Source organism: Pseudopodoces humilis, chromosome 1, assembly GCF_049639895.1.
Source record: "Pseudopodoces humilis isolate 2021_Gansu_Grassland_sample_001 chromosome 1, ASM4963989v1, whole genome shotgun sequence".
Classification (NCBI taxonomy): domain Eukaryota; kingdom Metazoa; phylum Chordata; class Aves; order Passeriformes; family Paridae; genus Pseudopodoces; species Pseudopodoces humilis.
Window position 1 is genome coordinate 44,766,940 of NC_142200.1, and position 22,157 is coordinate 44,789,096.

Consider the following 22,157-nt stretch of genomic DNA (forward strand, 5'->3'; position numbering starts at 1 on the left):
TACGTGTTGCTCTCTGTGTAGGCTGTGTGCATAAGGCTGAGGAGGCGGCGTTGCCATTCCTCGTGACAGCAGCAATTATGGCACACTCTCATGTCTTGCAGCTGTCAGTTACATTAGAAAACATACATTATTCCTCTCAGTAAGGTAATCTTCTAATCAGGGACAAGCAACCAAAAAAAAAAAATTTTTTTTTTGAAAAAACCGACTTGCCCTGGAAACAGGAATTAGTACACTAATTAGTGTATGAACATACAGAGAAATCTTCTAAACAGTGTTTGCTGTAATTTTTTTCTAAAGTGCTATAGCTTGAGGTCAGCCCAAGAAGGCCATTTATCTCAACCACCCATTACACTTTTTGCAACTAGAGAGACAAAAGAAAATCACCAAAAATTGGCAGAGGTATGTTTCTCCCGTCCTGATGCAAAAACATCACTGGAATCCAGTTGCAGCAGTTTGGCCTCAGTTAGCACGGTAGGAAAGCACAGTGTCAGCAAACAAGAATCATAATTCATACTGGTAAATACTTTTGAATGAAAGAGTATCAGTTATTTGTCTATGATGAAGACCTTTGGATTTGCTTGTGATTTTAAGGCTGCCCAGGTGGCATTATTGAGCCCTTTTAGGAACAGTTTGCAAGACGACAGGTAGAAAAATGAAGCTTCAGAAGAAATATAGGAGAACAGCAAGCTGCTTACAAGCAGTCTGAGTTGCAGAAGGTATGCTCTGGGATTGCACTGGGTACCTACTGGGCAACTTCCATGTAAGTTTTCAGATGGCAATAAATTTCCCAGTTAGTTTGATGTTGCACATGCTGCTGCCTCATTGCAGTGGCTTGGGAAAAACTGACAAAAATTTTAGATTTAGCATGTGTGCGTCTACCAGCAATGAAACTTCTTGCAAGTGTCCTGCATTTCATAAGACTGACACAGGTGTTGCCCATAGGACTGGCTGACATGTTCTGAGAGTTCTGGTTATGTCAGTGTCCTATTGCTTCATGTCCTTTGAGGTAGGAGCACTCTCTCCAGTGGTGGTTTTGGAATCCTGATGGTGGATGGTGATGGTCACCACAAATGATAACAAGGCACCGCGCAGGAACATCCTCCTCGAAACTGAGGGTGCCAAAAGTAAAACATAGGTTAGCAACTTCTCATTATAAAATAATTCTGGGAACTAAAAAAGAAAAAAAAAAAGGGGAAACAAAAAAAAGCATGAAGCAGGAAAAAAAAAAATTCTGCCCACTTTCAAAGGCCTTGTCCTACCCTACACTTAGCCCCTGGCAGCTGGAAACTGAACCAACCTCCTTTCAGCACTGTAGGTGTCATGTTTTTTCACAGCTTTTTGTGATGTTTCTTCTTAAACAATAGTGCAGTACACACCAGGACTTTGCAGGTTTCCCCCTGTAATGGTGCCAGTATATTTCCACCCTCATTTGCAGCGTCTGTTATTACAGACCTTGGTCCCTTCTGAGCACAAGTGCTGACTCTGCCAAATGCACGTAGTTGTTCTGTGATGAGGACAAGGATCGTCTAGCGAATAAATGGAGAACTCAGTATTCCATTTAGTGCTGACCTTGAATTTGATCTTTCTTCTATCCTTAACAGCCCAGTCAATCTCTGTCCTGTTTAACCCATGTCATCATTGCTGTCATATCATGCAGCCACTTCTGCAACTGCCTTTTCCTTGATACTGTACATTTAAATTGCCAAAAGAAAGAAGAGAGAGCAAGGAAAGAATTACCATAAATTCTTCTTCACCTGTTTCTCAGTAGTGTCAGGAATGGCTGCACAGGTCTTTCCCAGTCTTTCTGTCCTTTTTTTTATATTTGTCTGAGGTAGAAACCACAAGTTTGATTGATAATGCAATTTGCATCTTGAGGCATCACTGGAAATACAATGGCATGAAAGGCTACTCTGGCAGAGCACACTTTTCCCTCAGGGCTGACTTTGGAAACTCATTGATGTCACTTCCTTCCTCAGTCAGCAAGTGAATTTTCACTAATTCTCAAGCCCAGCTGTCCATGCTGTCAACAGAAAGTTATTAAAATTCCTTTAAAGTGAATCAAAATAGCCTAAAAACAAATGTACTGGGAAACAGGAAAGCATCAGTATTCAAAGTCCACAAACCTTTGAGCAAAATAGTGTTGATCTAACCAGAGATTTCAAACACTCTTCTTTCCTAGCAACTTGTATATCATTAGAGAATGCTAAAAACACATACTCCTTTAATCTTCTATTACCAACAATCTATTTGGCTAAAATATTTGTTACAAAAATAAATCTTATTTCTCCTAAAGATGAACTCAGTGAGCAAGAGAATACATTTTAAGAAGTCTCCCCTAAAACTCTGTGGAGTTTTTTTTTAAAGCATAATTTTTATATTTAGCAAATAAAAACACAACACAAGCATGCAGGAAGTAATTATCATAAGAGACAATCTTATAATGTAGCCTAAAGTAATTATCTTCATCTGAATAATCTATAATTCTTTCATTGAAAAGAGGAGTAGTCTCAGGGATGGGAAGGCAGGATCATTTTCCTTTATACTGTATATTAACACTTCAAATATTTTCACCTCATTTTAAAAATTCTGTTTGTGCCACACTTATCAATATGGAAAAGTTTTTTGTTGAAATGGAGTATCCTTTCCAGGGCTGGAGGTGGCAGCCACCCGAGCTAGGCAGGCTCCCCTGACAGTTAATAGTGATACTGACAGGTTGTAAGTCCCGTCCTATCATTGTTATTTTTAAAAACCCTCAGGGTGCACGTAGCCTAGCTGGATAGGCAAGTGTGAAATTCCTGACTTTCCCCAATATGTGTGGACAGTCTCCAGTAGCAAACTGATACCAGCTGCCCTTTTGACAACTAGTGCATGGGAGCAGTAAATGAAGGAAATTACTGCCTCTTTTGGTCAAAGAGCAAAGAACAGGTTGGAGGTGTCCTTGCTACTAGAGCCCCAGACAGTGTAGAAAAGCAGTGTTCGGTCTAGGTTTTGATTTTATCCCCAGAAGCACACTGAAGGACGCTGCAGAAGGAGGCCAGAATAAGGAAACAAGACCATAATTCAGCTTGCCACTTTGTGGATAATATCAGGATAGAATTTCTCCCTGGGCCAGCTGGTGCTTAGCATCAGTCTTGACACAGGCATTTAATTTTATTTTAAGGTAATGGCAGAAGTTGCTTTTCTCCTCCAGTGGTCAAATCCTGAGCTAGATGCTGCCAGTCTCTTGGTCACGTAGTACATCTTGCAACATTAAAACATAGTACATATTAGAAAATTTTTGCTCTCCTTTGAATGTTTAAATTTCTTGTGGGGTTCCAGGTTAGCAAGATTGGCTACCTATCCCAATCTTCTTTCTGTCACATCTTTTTTATAAGAGAGGCTTGTGTTTGTTTTATTTTTGTGTATTTCCATTTCAAATTATCAAGAAATTTCTACATCTTAAATTCTGTTTCTTGATTATAGGTTTTGATTTTTTTTTTATTAACTTACTGTTTGTTACTCTGCATGTCCCTTATCATATTGATTAGAATATATGCAAACTAACTATTTTCTTTCCCTTTCAGAGTCTGGAAAAAAACTGCAACAAGAGACAATTAATCAGGTATTTGGAAACTTTCATACTTTTTGTTAACTTAATTTTGCAGGCAGAAGAGTTGTGGCAAGTAGAAAGGAGAACTTCACGAGATACACTAATATTAACAGTACAGGTGTGCTAAGGAGCATGTGTCAGACAACTGGCTGGCTCTGCAGATGTGCTGAATTCACAGGAGTAGCCATCATTTTGATCTAAGATTTGCCATTTAAGCAATTTAATTCATCTACTTCCCAATGTGTTGATGCTGAGGACAAAGCCCAGAGGTAATTTGTTCATTGGTATTAAATTTTGTAGCACAACATTATGCTTGGTTTTTTCCTTTTGTTTTCTAGTATTCCTTTTAAAAGGCAGAAAGCTATTGATAAAAATACCTGAAGCATATGTAAGTAGTGTATTTCAGTGTTTCCTAGGTTATTTCTGCAATATTTTCATTGAGGCTGCACTAAACTGTGACATTGCTTGCAGAGGTGTTTTCCGTCTTGTCTTTTTTACTGTATCAAGAGTAACTACTTAGGAAGAAACCTTTATATATTGTAATTTGCCATTTCAATATCAGGAAAAGCATATATGAACTGAACTGAAAAGATTTCTAACCTGAAAGAGAGGAGGAAATCCAGAGTTTGCTTTCCTCAATTACTTGCCTTTGTGGATTGAAAGGACCCGACTCCACAAGAAGTGTGCTTGCTTGTCATTCTTGGGCTTCTTGTCCTCTTGCTGAAAGTACTGTCAACCAGATGGCATATAAATGGGCATCTGGATTGTTTGTGAGATATATTTTGAAATATCACTTAAAAAGTAGTGATTAAAATATTTGCAGTCTAGCAATTACCCTTCCTTAGGCCATTTTCCTTCTAAGGTATATATCGAGCCATTAGCGTAATCACATCACAGTTGTTTGCGAACTGATCACCAAGATGAAGAACTAACCTGACAGGGGACTGACCACCTAAAGCAGCCTGGTTTGGGTCTAACAGCAAGTGCCCTGCCATGGCCGAGCAATGGCACAGATGCCAGTGTGTCACTTTCAGTGGCCTGAGCTGGCACCCCTCTTCAGCAAGTAAACACTTGCATGTCTGGACACTTACAGGAAGCCTGGTCCTGTGGCCCAATGAAATATTCAGAGCTTTTACAACGTTCTCTTTATTGAGAAACTGATGGATAGATATTTAGTCCAGAACATGGCACTTTGCATAAGCAAAGGAAATATTTCACTTTTTAAAACGACTGTAGAACTATTTTGGAATTTAATGGGAGTTCTGTGCTTTGACTGACTTTATATCCTAGAACAAGTCTAATTAACTTTAATAACCAAAACTACATTTTAAAGTTAGCCTGAAATGTCTTGCAAAGCTACTTTTGGGAGTCTTTGTTGGCCAGAAGGGGGGGCACTTGTATTTTTAAACCACAACTAGAGGCAACGATGGCAGTGTGTGAGTCGTTGATTGGAGACCTAATTCTGCACATTTTCTGTGTGACAAAATCTGCTCTGTGCATGTCATTGCCCTTTTCTGAGGAAACATGTCTATTGTGATTTTTAAAAACAATTGCCACATTTTCAAAGGGTGGATCATATGCTGTACTTTGTGTGTCCTGTCTTGGTCTTTTTCTTTCCTGCATGCCACTGTCTTGCTTTCATTGAATGGTTCACTTGCTCTGTCTCTCTGCAGTTAACCTAAGAGTATCTAATTTTGTAAGAAGATTTCATTGTCTGTATATGCTGAATGTATCTAAATAAAGCTGTTAAAAGTTGATTTTTAGACATTCCCATTTATATGGGTACTACTTAAGCTGGTGATGTCCCATTCCATATGAATTTCCTTTCAATTTGCAAAAATTGAAAGAGTGTTTCAGAACAGAAATCAACTTCGTTTTCAAGTCTGTCATTTAGGGCACAATTACAGAAGCCCTTTGTATTTGATTTGTATTTTTATTGCTTCAACAAAAATATTTAAACTGGTGTTGATCCTGATGGAATATCTGTCATGGAAGGATTCTTTTTATTTTCAATACTGAACTTAAAATTTTATATGCAAGGTAAGATCCTTTAGTCCCCTTGAAGTTCAATTCAGCAACAGTGAGTTAAACTGGCTGCCAGAAATTTAAGTGAGGGAGAAGCTCTCTGCAGAAGATGGATGATGTTACAACTTGACAGGAGCAAGAGTGCAAAGGGGCAAATAGCAGGAAATATCTTGTTGAGAAGTGAGTGAAACAGAAGGGGAATGGAGAAATGATAAAGCTGCTGTCCCAGTGATCTCCTGCTGGGTAAATCCCTGACTGTCTGTATGTATCTGGGACCTCTCTAATCTTGAAAACCACTGTGGTTTCTGTGTGGTTCTTAGCTCTTCTAAAGCCTAAGCAAAGTTTAGTGAAACATGACACTGACAAAACACTAAGGGAAGATCTGCTTCCAGAAACCTTTGGCTACAGTTATCTTCACTAGCTTTTGTTCCCTTTGATCATAAAGCATCTGCTGGTTTTCCTCAAGCAGCATTTTTGTCATTTATGTATATAAATATGTATATTCATTTAACAGCAGTGGTCATCTACCACCAGCAGTCAACCAGATGTAGCACAAACTCTGCTTTTTAATACCTGTTCCTAACTACCTTTGCAACTTCAAGGGTAAATCCTGTGACCAATGTACAGCCTGTTTACTGCAGCATATTAACAACTGCTGAGGAAAATGAAAGGAAACAAGAAAAACCCCATGTGTTTCTATGTAACAGTCTTGGCAAAACAACACATTACAGACCACAAATCAAAATGTGTCTGTGGAAACCCTTTATGTTTCATGCTTATAAATGCTTGTCATCCTGATATTGGCTTGAGTGTACACTCCTACATACAGTTTTGTCCAGTGCCTCTGAATCTCTGAAGGACTGACAAGAATATGTGTATTTGCATTTGGACGGTGAAGTTGCTTGCAGAGTCCAACTTTTGGGTTAAAATCCCAACTGTGTTTGAGCTCAGACTTGAGCCTGTCCCTGCTGCAGTGAAGCTGCAGGTCAGGTTGGGAGATGAGTGAGTGCTCCACAATATCTGTCCCCCTGTTTTGTCACTGAGGAGCTTTTTGTCAGACAAACTGTCTTGAAGTGGCACATCCATACCTCAGTCTTTTAAATGCTCTGTCAGGAAGAATTTCCCTTTCTGCACATGGGCTTGCAAAGCAGGAACACAGAAAGGATAATGATGAGGCAATGTACTTGCTAGAGCTGGGGTTGGACCACGGATAACTGCAGCTCTGACATACTGTCAGTATGTGTACACCTTGTGCCAACGAAAAGAAGTCAAGGACAACTCAAACCTCTGTTAAATGACAATATAAGTTTGTTCCACAGGCCATGATGAGGAATAGTTTATAACCTGAATGTTGCTTGGGGTACATGGTATAATAAATCCATATTAATATGAGTGAAAACTTCACAGTTCAGACCAAACTCCTTGGTTGACCTTGCACTCTGCTGTAGTTTACTCCAGTTCTCTCCTCCATCTCCTTCATAGTCTCAAATGACCTAGCTAAAAAAAACTTCAGTCCCTTTATGCCAGCTTCCAAGTCTTGCCACTTTGAGGTTATCTGATAGGTATGGCACGTGCTTCTGTTTTCCCAGTTTGGGGTCATATTCCTCAGTGTTATACTTTATTCCTCCAAAATTAAGAGTTTGAAAATCTACGAGAGAGCTAATGCTTTTAGCCCACTAAACAAACTGAACTACTGTTTCACCCTCACGTGCTTTATAAAATCACCTAGTGGTTGAGGCTGGAAGACTTCTCTGGAGATCATCTTGTCTAAACCCCTTACTCATAGAGCAGGTTGCCCAGGATCACATCTGGCTGGATTTTGAGTACCTTCAAGAATAGTGATTCCTCTGTTCCTGGATATTCCTGGATGCCTGTGCTTGATATTCACACAGCAGAAATGTATTTTGTTATATCTACATGGAATTCCTTGTGTTTCACTTAGTGCCCACTTCCTCCTGTCCTGTCACTGGACACCTCTGAGAGGAGTCTGGCACCATCATTTTTACTCTCCCCACTTCTTCCCTCCCAGACTACATACATTGGTAAGATCTCTCCAAGCCTTTTCCAAGCTAAACAGCACCAGCTCTCTTGGCCCTAACCTTTAAATACCTTGTTGCCCCTTCACTGAACTCACTCTGGCGTGGCTACCTCTATGTCCATTTATACACTGGATGCATTCCAGTATGCCCATGTCTTGCACTGGGAAGTCCAGAACTGGACACAGCACTCCCAGTGTGTCTGTGTCTCACCGGGGCTGAGCAAATGTGAAGGATCACCTCTCCTGCTCTGCTGGAATTGCTCTGCCTGATGCAGCCCAGGAGGCCGTTGGTGTTCTTTGCTTTGGGTGCACGTTTCTGGCTGACAGTCATCTTGTTCTCCTACAAAGCTGCTTTCCCACTCTGCAACCCCAGCCTGTAATGGTTCCTGGGCTTATTTTTCCCCAGCTGTGGGACTTTGCATTCCATTTTGTCAAATCTCATGAAGTTCCTGTTTAGCCATTTTGCAAATCTGTTGAGGTCCTTGTGAATGGTAGCACGACCCTCTGGTGTATCAGCCAGTCCTCCCAGTTTTGTACTGCCTGCAGGCTTGGTGAGGGTACGTTCTGTCTCATCATCCAGGTCAGTAATAAAGATGTGGGAAACTTCTGGAGCCACCATCGACCTTGGGGCAGTAGTGAATGGCCTCCAGCTGCATTTCTTGCACAACTGTTTGAGCTTAAGTTTCCAGTCCAACTCACTGAGCACTTATCTAACCTGTAATTCATGAAGGTGTTATGGGAGTGCCAAAAGCCTTAGTAAATTTGAGATAAACAAGATCCAGGACTCTCCCCTCACTTCTGATCAAGTCATCTCCTTGTACAGGGCTATTAGACTGGTCAGGCTCAATTTCCCCTTCATAAATCCATGCAAGATGAGATTTAGCTGGAGGACAGTTACCAGTGGAGTACTCCAGGGGTCACAGCTGAACAAATACTGCTTAAATTCTTCATTACATATTAGGATGGTGGGATGGATTGTACCCTCCGGAAGTTGTCACAGGATGTAAAACTGGGCAGAGGAATTGCTGATACAACAAAGGGTTGTGCTGCCATGCAGAGGAACTTCAACAGGGTGGAGAAATGGATCAACAGTAACCTCATGAAGTTCATCAAGGTGAAATGCACCCAGGGAGGAATAGTCCCCTGCTCTGTCATGCTCCCAAGTAATGAGGCAAAGCTGATCAGCCTGTAATTTCCTTGCTATCCAACCTTAAAGATAGGAGTGATGTTTGCTTTCTTCCAGTCCTCGGGAAACCTTCCCCAATCACCATGATCTTTCACAGATAATCAAGAATAGGCTCACAGTGATATCCTCCAACTCCTTCAGCACTCAAGGGTGCATTCCAAAAGCTCCTTGTTTCTGTTCCATGAGGATTTGTTTCTATCTAGTTTGTTTAAATATTCCCTAAGCTGATCCTTTTCCACAAAGGGAAATCTTCCTTGCTCCTGACTTGAAGTGTGGCCTCACCAGTGCTGAGTGCAGGGGGACAAACCCTTTCCTAGTCCTGTTGGCCATACGATTTTTGATACAAACCAAGATTCAGCTGACCTTCTTGGCCACCTGGGCACACACACTGGGACAGATCCAGCTGCTAATCAGCACCCCCCTTTCCTTTTCCACTGGAAAACTTTCCAGCCACTCCTCTTTTCCCTGATCCACTAGGTGGATCCACCTGGTCATGTCCTGTAGGTTCTCACTTGTTCACTTGTTTGAGGTAGACAGCTCTGAGCCCTGTGTGGTTGAATATGAGATCCTTCCTGCTCCCCCTGCACATTTTGTTTATTAGTAAGCAGAAGTTTTTGGGTTTTTTTAATTAATTTTTAATTTTTTATCTATTATCAGATAAAAAGCAGTTGGGAAAAAATACTCTGTTTTTCCCTACACATAACATTTTCTTTCTTCCAAGTTGATAAGGGTTGCTTCTGGTAACATTCTCTGCCCCCTCTGAGTTCAGATAACGTAACAGTCCTTCACTGATTAGTGCATAATATATGGTACCAAGATGGTGACTCTCAGAAAAAAATACAGGGGGAACTATTATTTAAATGAGTATAGGAGACACTTTTATGTGAGAATCTTTTCAGTCCCTTGTGGAGTAAACTGTTTCTCAGGCTGTATAGACAGGAACATAAGTGCAGTGTCTGAAGATAAAAATATCTTAAATTTTATGAAGAATTATTCTTTTTGTGAAAAAAAAAAAACCCTAAGCATTAAAATACACAACAGACTGAATGCTCAACAGAAGTATTGAAAGACACGGTGTGGGATTAGAGCAGTGAAAGGCAGCATGGACTGGGAAGCTGTGTTGCAATCCCAGTTATCAGATTTCTGTGTCTTTTCTTGCTCTGTAAAATGGCAAGGCTTGTCTACCAGTGTTAATCAGACAGTAAGAATCACAATATTCACATGGGCAAGGCAATTATTATCTTTCCTTGGTTTACAGACATGGAAAAATGAAGTGTGAAGGTCAAGGGATCTTCAAGGATAAGCGTGTTTACCTGCAAACAAGATAGCCAAAGACTGTGGCTCTGGTGGGTGCAGCTACCCTTAAACACAGTGCTGCTCTTATGATCCCTGTGCTTCAAGGAGGGATGGTGCTTTAACTAGTTAGTGTTTGGGTGGCACACTGATCAGCTGTGGTGCTGCTTGCATATTAAAGCATATTGAGTGGATAGCCACACAAAAAATCTGCTACAGAATAAGCTAGTGTATTTTCTTTTACCTGTGATAGACATGACAGCCCCATTCAGTGAAACAGGGTCAGTCAGTGTGAGGATGGAGTGTACAGTGAATAATGCCCTTTGTCAATTCACAGTCTATTTTTTCTCACCGTGATTTATGAATGCAATCAATTCTCAAGTATTATTATTTCCATCTAGAAATGAACACACAAATTTGTTTAAAAGTGTACAAATGTAGGCAAACATGTATTTGAGACATTTGCCAACCTAGAGTGCATTTACATTTCTATTTATTTTTTATTTACCAATAAAGTCATCTAACTTGAATTAAATGCTAATTGTGATTGAAGGGAAAATGCTTTGAGACCTCTAGAGATATTAGTGTCTCTTCCAAAGCAATTTAGGGGAAATTGAATTCTTCATGCCTGAATATACATTAATATTCTTCATCTGAACTTAGTTTCATTGGGAACTTTTCTTATTATTTCTAAAAGAGCAAGATGTCTTGTTTATGCTGGAAGATAAGTGTGTTTACCTGCAAACAAGATAGAGATGGATTCTGTTTACCAGAAAAAAAATCCCTGTGAATCTTGCCACAGCCACTAATGTGAGGAATTCTGCTTTGTGTGCAGAAGCACCACATTAGATTTCAGGCCTCTATTCTCAAGGCACTTGCTGGAAAATAGGAGCCAGGGTTTCAGCCCTAGCATGCAGGGTTAGCCTCCAGAATTAACACCCAGCAGTTTGGTCAGCTTCCTGCAAAATATGTCTATTTATGCAGACAGAGAAATGGGGACAGGGTCTCTCTTGCACAGGCTGAGTGTTGATCAGCAAGGGCTGAGACATGGTCATCATCATGGTCATGGTTTTATCTTTGGATAAAAACTGTTGGTGTCCCTTTTCTTTAGTGAGAAAAATAGATGTTGTCTGAAATATGAAATGTGCTCAAAAATTCCTGCCTGGCTTGAGTTATGAATATGCAAGAGACATTATTTGTTTTCAAATGTGCGTTTCAAATACACTTGCAAATAGCAATTTTGGGAATTGCATTTGTCAACAGTAGGAGCTGTTTAGGTAACTTGGTTTACTTTTGTGCTTTAAGTTATGAAAATGTAGGCACATTAACATTACTTAATGAGTTAAAATAAGAGTTCAATATGTAATATACAGAGATTGCCTGAAAGTGTCATCTTCAGATTTAACCTCCCTCTATACATAATGTAAACCTACTTGTTATGAAGTCCTATACTTCATAAAATGAATGCTGTATGCTTGGTTTAGTCCATTTTGAATTTCAGGTTGTTTAAATTGCTTTACTGCAAGATTGTTCTGTGTAGAAATGTGAGTGTTGGTGAAGATTTCTGGCCACTGACCACACTGTTTGACTTAGGTTTTACTGATACAGAGGAGAACTGAGCTCAGGATTAAACAATTTTAACACACCAGTTTTCCTGTACCCAAAACAAGTGTTGCTAGGTAGGAAGGAGGTTGGGCTAAATATGGCCAAGTGTTAAGAGATCCATGACCTGAGAATGGCCTTTTATTACCAGCGCATCTTAGCTGCACATCTAGGGACATGCACTCCATGCAAATTGGCTGCAGACTCTGCCCAAACATTAGCTGTCTGGGCTGCAGTGGCTCTGTGCTTATTTTCAAGTCTGTAAGTTATAGTGCCAAGAACCAGCACCATAAAACTGTTATTGGGAGGCAAGACAAGCAGCATCAGCATTGCACTATCCTGAAACCAATTTATTATTGCTGTCAATTGACCTTCACTTTTATTTATTTATTAGTAATAAGGGAGTGGAGTGCTTTTTTTATTTGCTATACTTGGTTGCAGTTGTATTGGTGAATCTTTAATCTGTCATTCAAAACTTAGTTTCTGATAATAATAGCATCTTTATTGCTACTTTTTCTATTAATTATAACTTGATCTTTCGTATTCCAACCATTTGAAACATGCTTTGGAGAATCCAAATGCTTTGACTGTGAAGGTGGAAACAGGAGAGAGTTAATTCCAGATTTGATGAAGAATTGGCAAGTAAATTAGAGCTTAATTTCCTTCATCCAAGTTGCTGACCATGTGAATCAGCTTGTGGAAGTGGCTCGTGCAGACTGTCTTGCCTCATTAGCATGACTTTGTGCTTTCTGTAGAAGAAGACAGGGCAGGGAGAGGAGGGGAGCCTGGTGCAAAGCCAGGAGCTGGGTATCTGTGAGGTCTCAGCCAAAGACAAATGGATTTTTCCTGTCCCCTATTAAGTGGGGACAATACGCTACTATACTTGTGATAGTGTTACTGTCTCTCTTTCCCCATGGAGCCTCTCTACTTTCCCCACTGCCTGTAGGCCTGTGTTGTCCTCCTGCAAAACCACCTCTGGATTGGAGCTCTCTGTTCAAATTTTTCCACACTAATCACTGACACTTGGCCACATTGTATAAAAAGAAAAAAACTCTCTTTTCCCTTTCTTTCTTCATTATCTTGGTCTGTATTCTTGCCATAACTCCAAGTCACCATGCAATCAGATGCTGGACTTTTTGCTAATGGATTCTGGGGGAAATAGTCACTGACTCACAAAGCTGTGTTTTGAAAAGCAGTATTTAAAATTACTGGTATCTGTTAATTAAAATCTACCTGAAGTATTTTCTTTCTTACTATGATCAGTTATTCTATTTTGTGTCCAGCTTAGAGTTCACAAGGATCTCCTTTGAACCTAATTGTAGTTTAGCTACAAACTATGAGGTTTGCCTCTAAGACTCTGAAGGAAATTCTGAGTATCTTGTATACTATTTTTTTTTTCCCCTCAACCTATTTAGTAATCATAGAGATGCTTGGTACAAGTACATGTGTTTTAGGGATACATATCTCCTAGGAAAATGTGATGTCAGTGACAGTAAGGTCTTGCCTCTGGCTTTTGAGGAATGTAGCATCACTGATATGCCCTGAATATATTAGATAAGCCAAAAATTCATGGTTCCACTGGGAGGTGAGGGGTTAGTGGTGCCTATTATCTTTGGAGGAGCTGATACAAGCACAAGTGATGAATCAAGAGGTTTATCTCCACTGCACAGAAGGTGAAGCACCTCATCAGCAAATATTTTCTGCCAGCCTGAATAGTCTCTCCATTGGGAGATCCTGTGAGAGTTTGTTCAGCTCACCAACATTACACTAAACAACTGCTTAGATATGAGAGAGTTCTGGGCATATTTACATGTTAGCTCAGGTAGTATAGGGTAGTATTAGAGGAGTCTGGCCATTCTGAATTACATTTTCCAAATAGTCCTGTAGCACAAAAGAAGTTAGGATAATCTCTCCTTTTGGCAGGCTTAAGAAAACTTGCACATATAAGTACAGCTCTTCATGTTTGTGCAGCTGAAGTGAGGTGGTAACACACCCAGGCTTCACTGGCTTGCAGACAATAGGAGTCATGCAAACTTTTCCTCATATTTAAACTGCATACCAAGTCTCAGCTATCTGCCAACAATCATGATCCTCTGATTAAGAGATTCTTCTAAGCGTCCCCAACAGATATCAGAGAATCACAGAACAATTTGAGTTGGAAGGGACCTTTCAAAGGTCACTCAGTCCAATCCTCCTGCAATGAGCAGGGATCTTAACTAAATCTGTTTGCTCAGAGCTGCATCAACCATTATGTGAAAAACTTGAGGTTTTATGCTGAAACTATTGGTTCCAAAGTTTTCAAAGACTCACAGATAACTACCATCCAAGTAAGAGGATTTTCATTTTGTAGTCCTCCAGTATTCAATCTGCCTTCAGCTAAAAACATAAATAGGAGACTCATCTCTGTGTGCTCCCTGATCATTATAGTCGGAGTGTGAATTGGAAAATGAACCTTGTCTCAAATTATTCTTTGTCAGTTTTCTACAGAGTCATCCTAGGTAAACAGGTAAGTTGGTAGCAGAGAAAAGCACAAGAAAACAGAATATTTCTCCCCTTTACTATTCTTAATGCTATGTTTTCAGTTGGACTTATTTAATTTTATTATTCCTGTTGGTAAAACTGAATATCCAGCACTAAGGCATTTAGGAAACACAGCACTGTCTTCACTGCAGGCCATTAAATCTTTGTAAATCAGCCCTGGAAAATCAGCCTCTCCAATACATCATTATCTTTTTGCATGGTGAGTTGCTCTAATTGCAAACTGCCTCGATGAGATCCTACCCGCGCATTGTAAAATCGCCACAAAGCATAATTGGATGAGTCTTAACCATTCTTGGCAGTAGTGAATCTCTTCTACCCCAGTGGCTTGTGAAGGTATTAAAGGAAAAGACAGCTTCAATGTGTACAAAAGAAGGTATTGGCTACTTATTTTTACAGTGAGGAGAAATCCTTTTGTGAATGGGGAGGAGCAGGGTATCTCCAGCAGTTAAAAAAAATAAATAAATAAACAAATCCATTAACCCATTAATAATTCTAAAATGCCTTTTGTTTTGACAGCTTCACTGATTTACCTGCCAGTAACCAAACATCACACAAATTCTCTATAAAATTCCATTTTTTCCTTGAATTTAAACTCATTTTTAAATCTGTCTTCAGTTCCAGCCTAGCTAAAGTGAGACAGGGGCAATGTGCATACTCTTCTAAATTGGGCTCATGGCTACTTCTTAACTTCCTTCCAAATGTGTTCATGCAAGCAGAGGACAGGGATCACTTCACAATTACTGGTAAAGCTGCAGTACTTCACTGGGTTTAATTTTCAGACTAAATGTACACAGCCTGCTGCACAGGTTGTCAGCATATCTCAAGGATAACCTTGCATCTTTCCAAGGTAACCGCAGAGTTCATCTCCCAGGCAGGTTTGGTTCCCAAACTTGGCAGCTCACTGGAAAGCCATTAATGGACATTCTTGTCCTTGGACACTTGGCTCAAAGAGTTTGGTAAGGGCTGTCTGCATGGGAAGATCTGGGTCCAGAGTCAGTGTCTGACACTGTCTCCTGCCTGTTTGTGTATGTTCAGGGGTTTTCCAGAACAACAGTGCTCAGTAGCTTGTGGGATGGGCTGTTAGGAATGTTGATATATGGACATGGATGGTTTTTTTTAAGTGTTTATTTGTTTTACAAGTTTTTGTTTACTTGTTATTGCTGTGGAAAAAGAAAATACATATATAACATCTCCATATATGAAGATGTTCAGATCTTTAAAGTGTCATAAAATGCATAACAAAAAATCACTGACACCAAGAGCAAGCCAAAGAAGACACTTCTCTTTATATAAGACTGGTGTCGTAAAATATTTAAATCCTTTCAGAGTGTGTGGCTTTTAGCTCTTTCATGCAGATAAGTGTCAGACTGTCAGGCAGCTGTGCTTAAGGAACATGGCAGTATCTATTAAACAATTTCTCTTAGTTTCCTAAGAAAATTGTCTAGTTAAATATTTCTCATCAAAAATAAAGCTTGATTTACCTTTTCATTCATCTCACCTTTATTAGGTACAAACCTAGTTACTCAGGCAAGTGTATAGAAAGGTTTGATCTATTTCTTTCTTTTTTTTTTTTTTTTTTTTGAGTTAGAAAGCTTCCATGGAAATGTACCAGCCATTTATGCATTTGGAAAATATCACTATCCATTCCTATTCTTAGAGCAAGTTCCAGCCAGCATTTACTGCAAGGACACTATCCTTCACAGAGACCATAAAACCATATATTAGCCAACATTAAGTGGGGTAAGTGTCTCAGAGAGAGGTGGAAGAGGAAAGCAACTTACAATATTTTACATATTCAGATAACTTCTTTGTCCTCAGATCTTCCTGTATCATAGCTTAGGCCCTAGAGTTGTGGGGTTTTGTTTGGGGATTTTTATTTGGCTTAGGGAGGGAGAGGTAGGCTTGTGAGGGTTTTGGTTTGGTTTTGGTTTTCTTTTGGGGATTATATTTTTATTTTTCTTCCTTTTTGGGCCTTTTTTACTAAGAGATTCTTTCTCCTTTTGCATTATCTCACTAGGAAGGAGCCCCTTCCAGTCAACTCCAACCATGCTTGTGTTGTTCCTTTACAGTGGTACTGAGATTTTTTTAAATAGTTCTGTCCATTCTTCTCTTAAGCTTTTAATCCCACAAAAAATCTTTTAGTTGGGATTCCTACAGCTGCATTAACAGTTTCTGCAACTAAAATACAACACTCCTCTAGTACCATCTTGGGTTATCCTCTAGGCTTGTCCTGGATCCCAGGCAGACTCTTTGAAATGGAACAAAATCAAGACCACACACACCTTTCAATCTGTCCTTTTCCCTCCTGTTCTAGTAGAACTAGGGCATCTTCCACTAGTTCAGGAGAACAGGATGGCTTGAGAAGGCTTTCCTCTGAAGTGTAGGGCTCATTTTAGTTTGAAATTCACATGGTTTAAATTTCTTTGTGCAGAAATGAATTGCTAAATTCAGATGACATACCATAGGAAGTCATGAGGTACTGCCCTCTCCCGAGTTTTCTCTGCACTGGCAAACACCACTACAGCCATGTGTCACTGGAGACTGTTTCCTAAATTTTCAAAATCACCCGAGTTGCACTGATGAACTTACAGTCTTTACTTTAGAGCTGTTACAATTTTATCCCTACTTCTGTTGAGCCGGGCTTCATTCAGCTGGTTTCTGAGTACCCCATACTTTTCATCTTACCTTTTTAAGTTCCAGGTTTCCCTTTTAAGGTAAAAACATTTAAATTATTTGTAAGTCTGTGGTAGTGCAGTAGCAGTTGTAAGAATGGCACTTTGCCATTCACTGTGATGCTGGAACTCCCATTAGGCTCATAGTCATACCCTGGTTTACTACTACCACTGCTTTCTGTTGTTACGCACTGACTTAGCTCCTGAATTATTTCCATCCTAGGGCTGAAGGAATAATCTCTAGACACGTGTTTTATATGTTTTAAAAAATAAAAAATATTAGACAATACATTTTTTAAAAATATATTAGAAAAGCTGACCACATCAAAAAAATTAATTCAACTAACCTTTTGCATCTCTAAAATCAGCAACATGCATCTCTCACAGACATACAAGTCCTGCATGACTCTCTTATTTGTGTTCACCAATACAAAAATCAGTTCAGTGGCATAAAGACCTGCTTGTCAGTGGCTTGCAGCAGTACAGAAAAGCCTGATGCCCTGGGTTTGTTTTTGTTTTGGGGAATTACTACACTGCAACATATGCTAGCTTTTCTTGGAACTGCTTGTTTTTTTCATAGGCTTTTTTTCAAACTGAAATTCAAATTGTGCTCCATTCATTACCATTTCTTACATTATTCCTCTGAATTTTTAACAGTTTTATTCAAATTGGCCTATGAACTTTATCGTCCCCATAAATCCACACTTAAGATCTACCAGTCCACAAATCAACATTCCAGTAAACGTTTAATCAGTTTAAGCCAGAAAAATCTTTTTATGTAAATTTCCAAAAATGTTACTCTTATGGAAGCAGTCAGATAATCTGTGCTTGTCTGTCCATCTAACCCATTTTTCTGCTACTTGCAACAAGATATTTAAAAACGTATTGATCAACATCCTCCCTCTCCAAATGTGTAATAAAATAAGCAGCTGTGCAGGTGTCCCAATGCAGCAGGCTTGCCTGCTAACAGGAAAAAAAAATCTACAAGGCTTACCAGACACATGAGAATCCACTCAAGAATGAGCAAGCAGAAATACCCATATTGCAGGAAACTCTTCAGTCAACTTGCATGATACAAGACTCTGAAGAATTTTATGTCAAAACACAGATGCAAGTTTTGCTGTTCCTGCAGTTTGTGGATTGCACAATGGCTGGGGACGTACAAAGAGACGTTCAGGAGGAAAGTCTCATATTTTCACATTCTTTGCAGAGTCACTAGTTGATGTTTAGTTAGTTGGTGTCAGTAATGTTGGTGTTTAAATAAGTCAAATGGAATAGGCTCCAAAGGCATCTATTTTTCCTTATCAGCTGTGAAAGCAGCTCAGGTGCAGGCATCTGTGTCACAGACATATGTATGTACATTCAGTCCAGTGCATCCACATCCTCTCTGTATGCAGATAGGAGTAGGACCATTTTGGAGGGACAGTTTCATCTGTCACTACTCCTTGCTCAAACCAACTGATGTCAACTGTTTAGGAGCCCTGATTTTGTCACCACTGGGGGCCAAGGACTACTCCAAGTTTCAGCAGTGGGAGTAGATCCAGCACCTGTTACTGTGATTGTGCCAGTGCCCTCCAGAGAATGACCGTGCAACTTCACCAGCGCCAGTGCTGCCACAGGGGAAAATGTGTTCAGTAGAGAAAAATGCCTGGCCACCCCTACCAGGACTATCAGCCCCTCTGTGTGAACCATTTTTGATTTCTTAAGTGTGACTTGAGCTATTTATTTTTATAGGAGGACCTACTGTGTGTTAACAGGTAATCTTCAGAAGCATGTATTTCTGTAATTAGCCCAGCTTGTTCCTAAATTAGGTGTTTTGATCAAGCAGTTCCAAAGGGACTCTGTAGTACCAGATGTGGCTTGGTTGTGAGCATACCCCACCATCCTGGCTGCTGCTGCGACGTGAGTGGGCTGGGCTGGACTGTCACTGTGCTCTAAGCTCTGATCCTTTCCATGTTTGCAGGATTTCACACTCCAGCCTCTGGGGATGCCAAGGAAAGCAGCGTGGAGGAGAAGTGCTCCTGCAGGCCTCAGTAACCATGAGATGGCTGTCTCAAGCAGCAGGCAGTGGCAGGGCAGGGCTGACCCTTTCGGTGTGGTAGCTGCCTCACTGGGGAGCCAACATCCTGAGCAGCAGAAGATGAGTGAGTCCCCTCTCAGCTGGTTCAGAGGGGTGTATCTACCTCCTGCTCTGCACCCATTAAACAAGACATTTGTCAAGGGTGGTGAGTGGCAGGACACAGATAGCACCCAGGAAAAGCGTGGGGCCTTCCTGCAGGACTTCTGTAGGAAATACAATAGCAGAAAGAAGCTGCAAACCCACCTGGTGCACCTGGTGTCAAGAATTTATGTGGAGGACAGGCACAAGGTTCTGTACTGTGAAGTACCAAAAGCTGGCTGCTCCAACTGGAAAAGGGTCCTCATGGTGCTCAGCGGACTTGCTGCTTCAGCAAACAACATCTCCCATGATGATGTGCACTATGGAAAGCATCTAAGGAAATTGGACAGTTATGACCGAAAAGGGATCTACGCACGCTTGAACACATACACCAAGTTTATATTTGTACGTGATCCCATGGAAAGACTGGTATCTGCCTTCAGGGATAAGTTTGAACATCCAAACAGCTATTACCATCCGGTATTTGGGAAGGCAATAATTAAAAAGTATAGACATAATGCAGATGAAGAAGCATTGAAAACAGGATCAGGAGTTAAGTTCAAGGAGTTTATCCATTATTTGCTAGATTCCCACCGACCAGTAGGAATGGACATTCATTGGGAGCAAGTCAGTAAGCTCTGCTATCCCTGCCTCATCAACTATGATTTCATAGGAAAATTTGAAACCCTGGAAGAAGATGCCAATTACTTTCTGCGGCTGGTAGGTGCTCCAGCCGATCTGAAGTTCCCTAAATTCAAAGACAGACATTCATCTGATGAGAGAACAAGTACAGAAGTAGTGAGGCAATATTTAAAGGAATTGTCTAAGGAGGAGAGACAGCTGACCTATGACTTCTATTACTTGGATTACTTAATGTTCAATTATACATCACCACTTGTATAGCACTAGAATGGCTTCAGGCTTCTATTAGATACTTATCATTTTGGGATTCAAAACAACTACTTTGGTATTAGCCCTGAAAGGAAATGAAGTTACTGCTAAGTAGAGTTGTCTTGAATTAGTGGGGATTTTATAAGCTAGAGTGATATCAATTGGTATTAAATTATGGAGAAAGCAAAGAAAAAAAAGACCTGTAAACAGCATAAATTGCACTAAAATGCCTGAAAAAGCTGCTTTTACCATTATGGATTATACTACAGAAGCAGTAGCTCAGACAGCTGTTGCATTAGCTTACCTAATGTTCTTTTAATGGTTTAAGAAAAAAAATTCAGAGTGGCATGATTCTTTTTTTTTTGGTGTGTTTGCTTTAGAAATGGGTTTTGGAAAAAATTTTGAATGTATTTTTACTTTCTGTCACTTATTAATAAAGAATCGTTGGCTAATTTTCTAAAATGTTTACAGTGTTCTCAATTGCAAGGCTTGTTTTTTGATTACTATTAGACTGTAGCCAATTTTAGACCTGATTTTTTTATTGGAGGACGCTCTTGAATACAAATCCATCAAACTAAAAATAACACAGCAGCTCAGTTGATGGGCAGAGTAAATTTGGGTAAGCCTGCAAAGGACCAGTCCACTACTTCATTTTGATTGATGCACTGGAGTTGACAAGTACAACCCTCCTTTCAGAGAACTGCTGCATTCAACAAAATTAAGATTTTAATGCACAGTGGATGCCTCGCTACACGTGATGCACTCATACTGTGGCCCAAATATTCGTGGTAGTCCTCATTTTTGGCGAAAAGGACAAAGTTTCAGCATCAGGTCTGTACTGAGAAGAAACTTCAATGCAAGTTCTGTGACCATTTTGGGTCTGCTGGGGTCTGATTATCAGCCCAGCTCCCAGCAATCTGTTACAGAGAAGGTATGTGTGCCCATTGCCTCCTGGACGTATAAACTGGTTCTGCCCCCAGAGCTTCCTGAAGTCACCTGTGTTTTGCTGTCCTGCCTGCCTTGCCAGTAGTCACCAAGCCCGAGGAGTGGGGTGAGTGGTGCAGTTTTATGTGGTGTAATGTGTATTGGTGACTTGTCCTAGAGGAAGATGTGTCCAGAATCCCACAGTCCTGGTTTGAAAAGGAAAAGGTACCTTCTACCTTTCCCTTCCCTGTCCTCCCTGTACCTGACCAGCACATGCAGATGTTCTTGCTAGAGTGACCTCTCTTGCACAATGGGTGGGCCAGGGTGTCCCAGGAGGAGGAGAAATCTCGGCAAAATTATAGGATCATGGAACCATTGAAAAAGGCCTCTAAGATCATCAGTCCAATGATTGACCTAATCCTACCAAGTCCATCGCTAGACCAAGTCCCTAAAATGGATAGGGAAAAATCTCTGTGCCCTTCCACAATGGAGATGTCACCTATGCCTTACTTTCTGAAATGGTTTGGGGCATCTTGCTCCAGTGTCTCAATATAGCAAGTTGTAGGGTGAGGAAACAGCCTGATGGGAAAGTGATGCAAGTAAAATATCTTTTTCCTCTATCCCAACCATTGGTCACAAGTAATGGTATTATTATTGTTTTTTCCTTCATCTCAGGCAAAGCATGAGATTGATGAGTACAGATTCAGTCCTTCCACAGCAGTAGTTGTGGGTCCTAACTGAAAGGCCATACCATTTCCAGGTACCCTCGCTGCTTGATTCTCCCTCAGTTTTCTGCTCAGAAGAGGAAAAAAGCCACCCCCAGTCTCCATGGTGCCAGATCATAATCAAGCAGGCTCTGCACATCTCTCCTTGTGGCAGGACAGGCCACTCTAAGGGGAAAAGCTAAAAGCACACTGGGCAGCCCAAGCCAGGGGTTGTGCTGTCAGTGACTATCAGCACTCATAGCTTAAACCATCCTGTTCCCTGGGGCCACGGAGCAGAGAGGAGAAGCAAAAAGCCATCCATCATCATGAGGTGTGGGGAGATGCATTTGCTCAGCACCAGTGAGAAGTTGCAAGGATGCCTTGGACAGGGAAACATACACATTGTTGCTTGTGTGAGCTGTTGCTGTGCATGGGTGGACCACAGGTGTTAACACCCAGAAGCATTCAGGAGGCGATATCTGACAACTGGACCTCCCCCATGCCTGCTTCTCCTCAGGTGAACAAATATCTCCC

At 40.6% G+C, this 22,157-nt stretch overlaps 1 protein-coding gene across 7 annotated transcripts in view; it reads left to right on the forward strand.

Annotated features, from left to right (window-relative positions):
* The window catches only part of CHST9 (carbohydrate sulfotransferase 9), an 86,851-nt gene extending 66,420 nt beyond the window's left edge, over positions 1-20,431 (forward strand). For 5 of the 7 annotated variants that reach the window (XM_088066485.1, XM_088066482.1, XM_005517204.3 and 2 more), the window contains 2 exons: positions 3,564-3,601; positions 18,910-20,430. In XM_088066485.1, coding sequence (XP_087922611.1) covers positions 3,564-3,601; positions 18,910-20,007 — 1,136 coding nt within the window. In that variant the 3' untranslated portion in view covers positions 20,008-20,430. Of the gene's footprint in view, positions 1-3,563; positions 3,602-3,927; positions 3,978-18,909 lie in introns of all 7 variants that reach the window. The other 2 variants (XM_014254580.2, XM_088066501.1) reach the window with 2 other exon arrangements.
* The last annotated feature ends 1,726 nt before the right edge of the window (positions 20,432-22,157 follow it).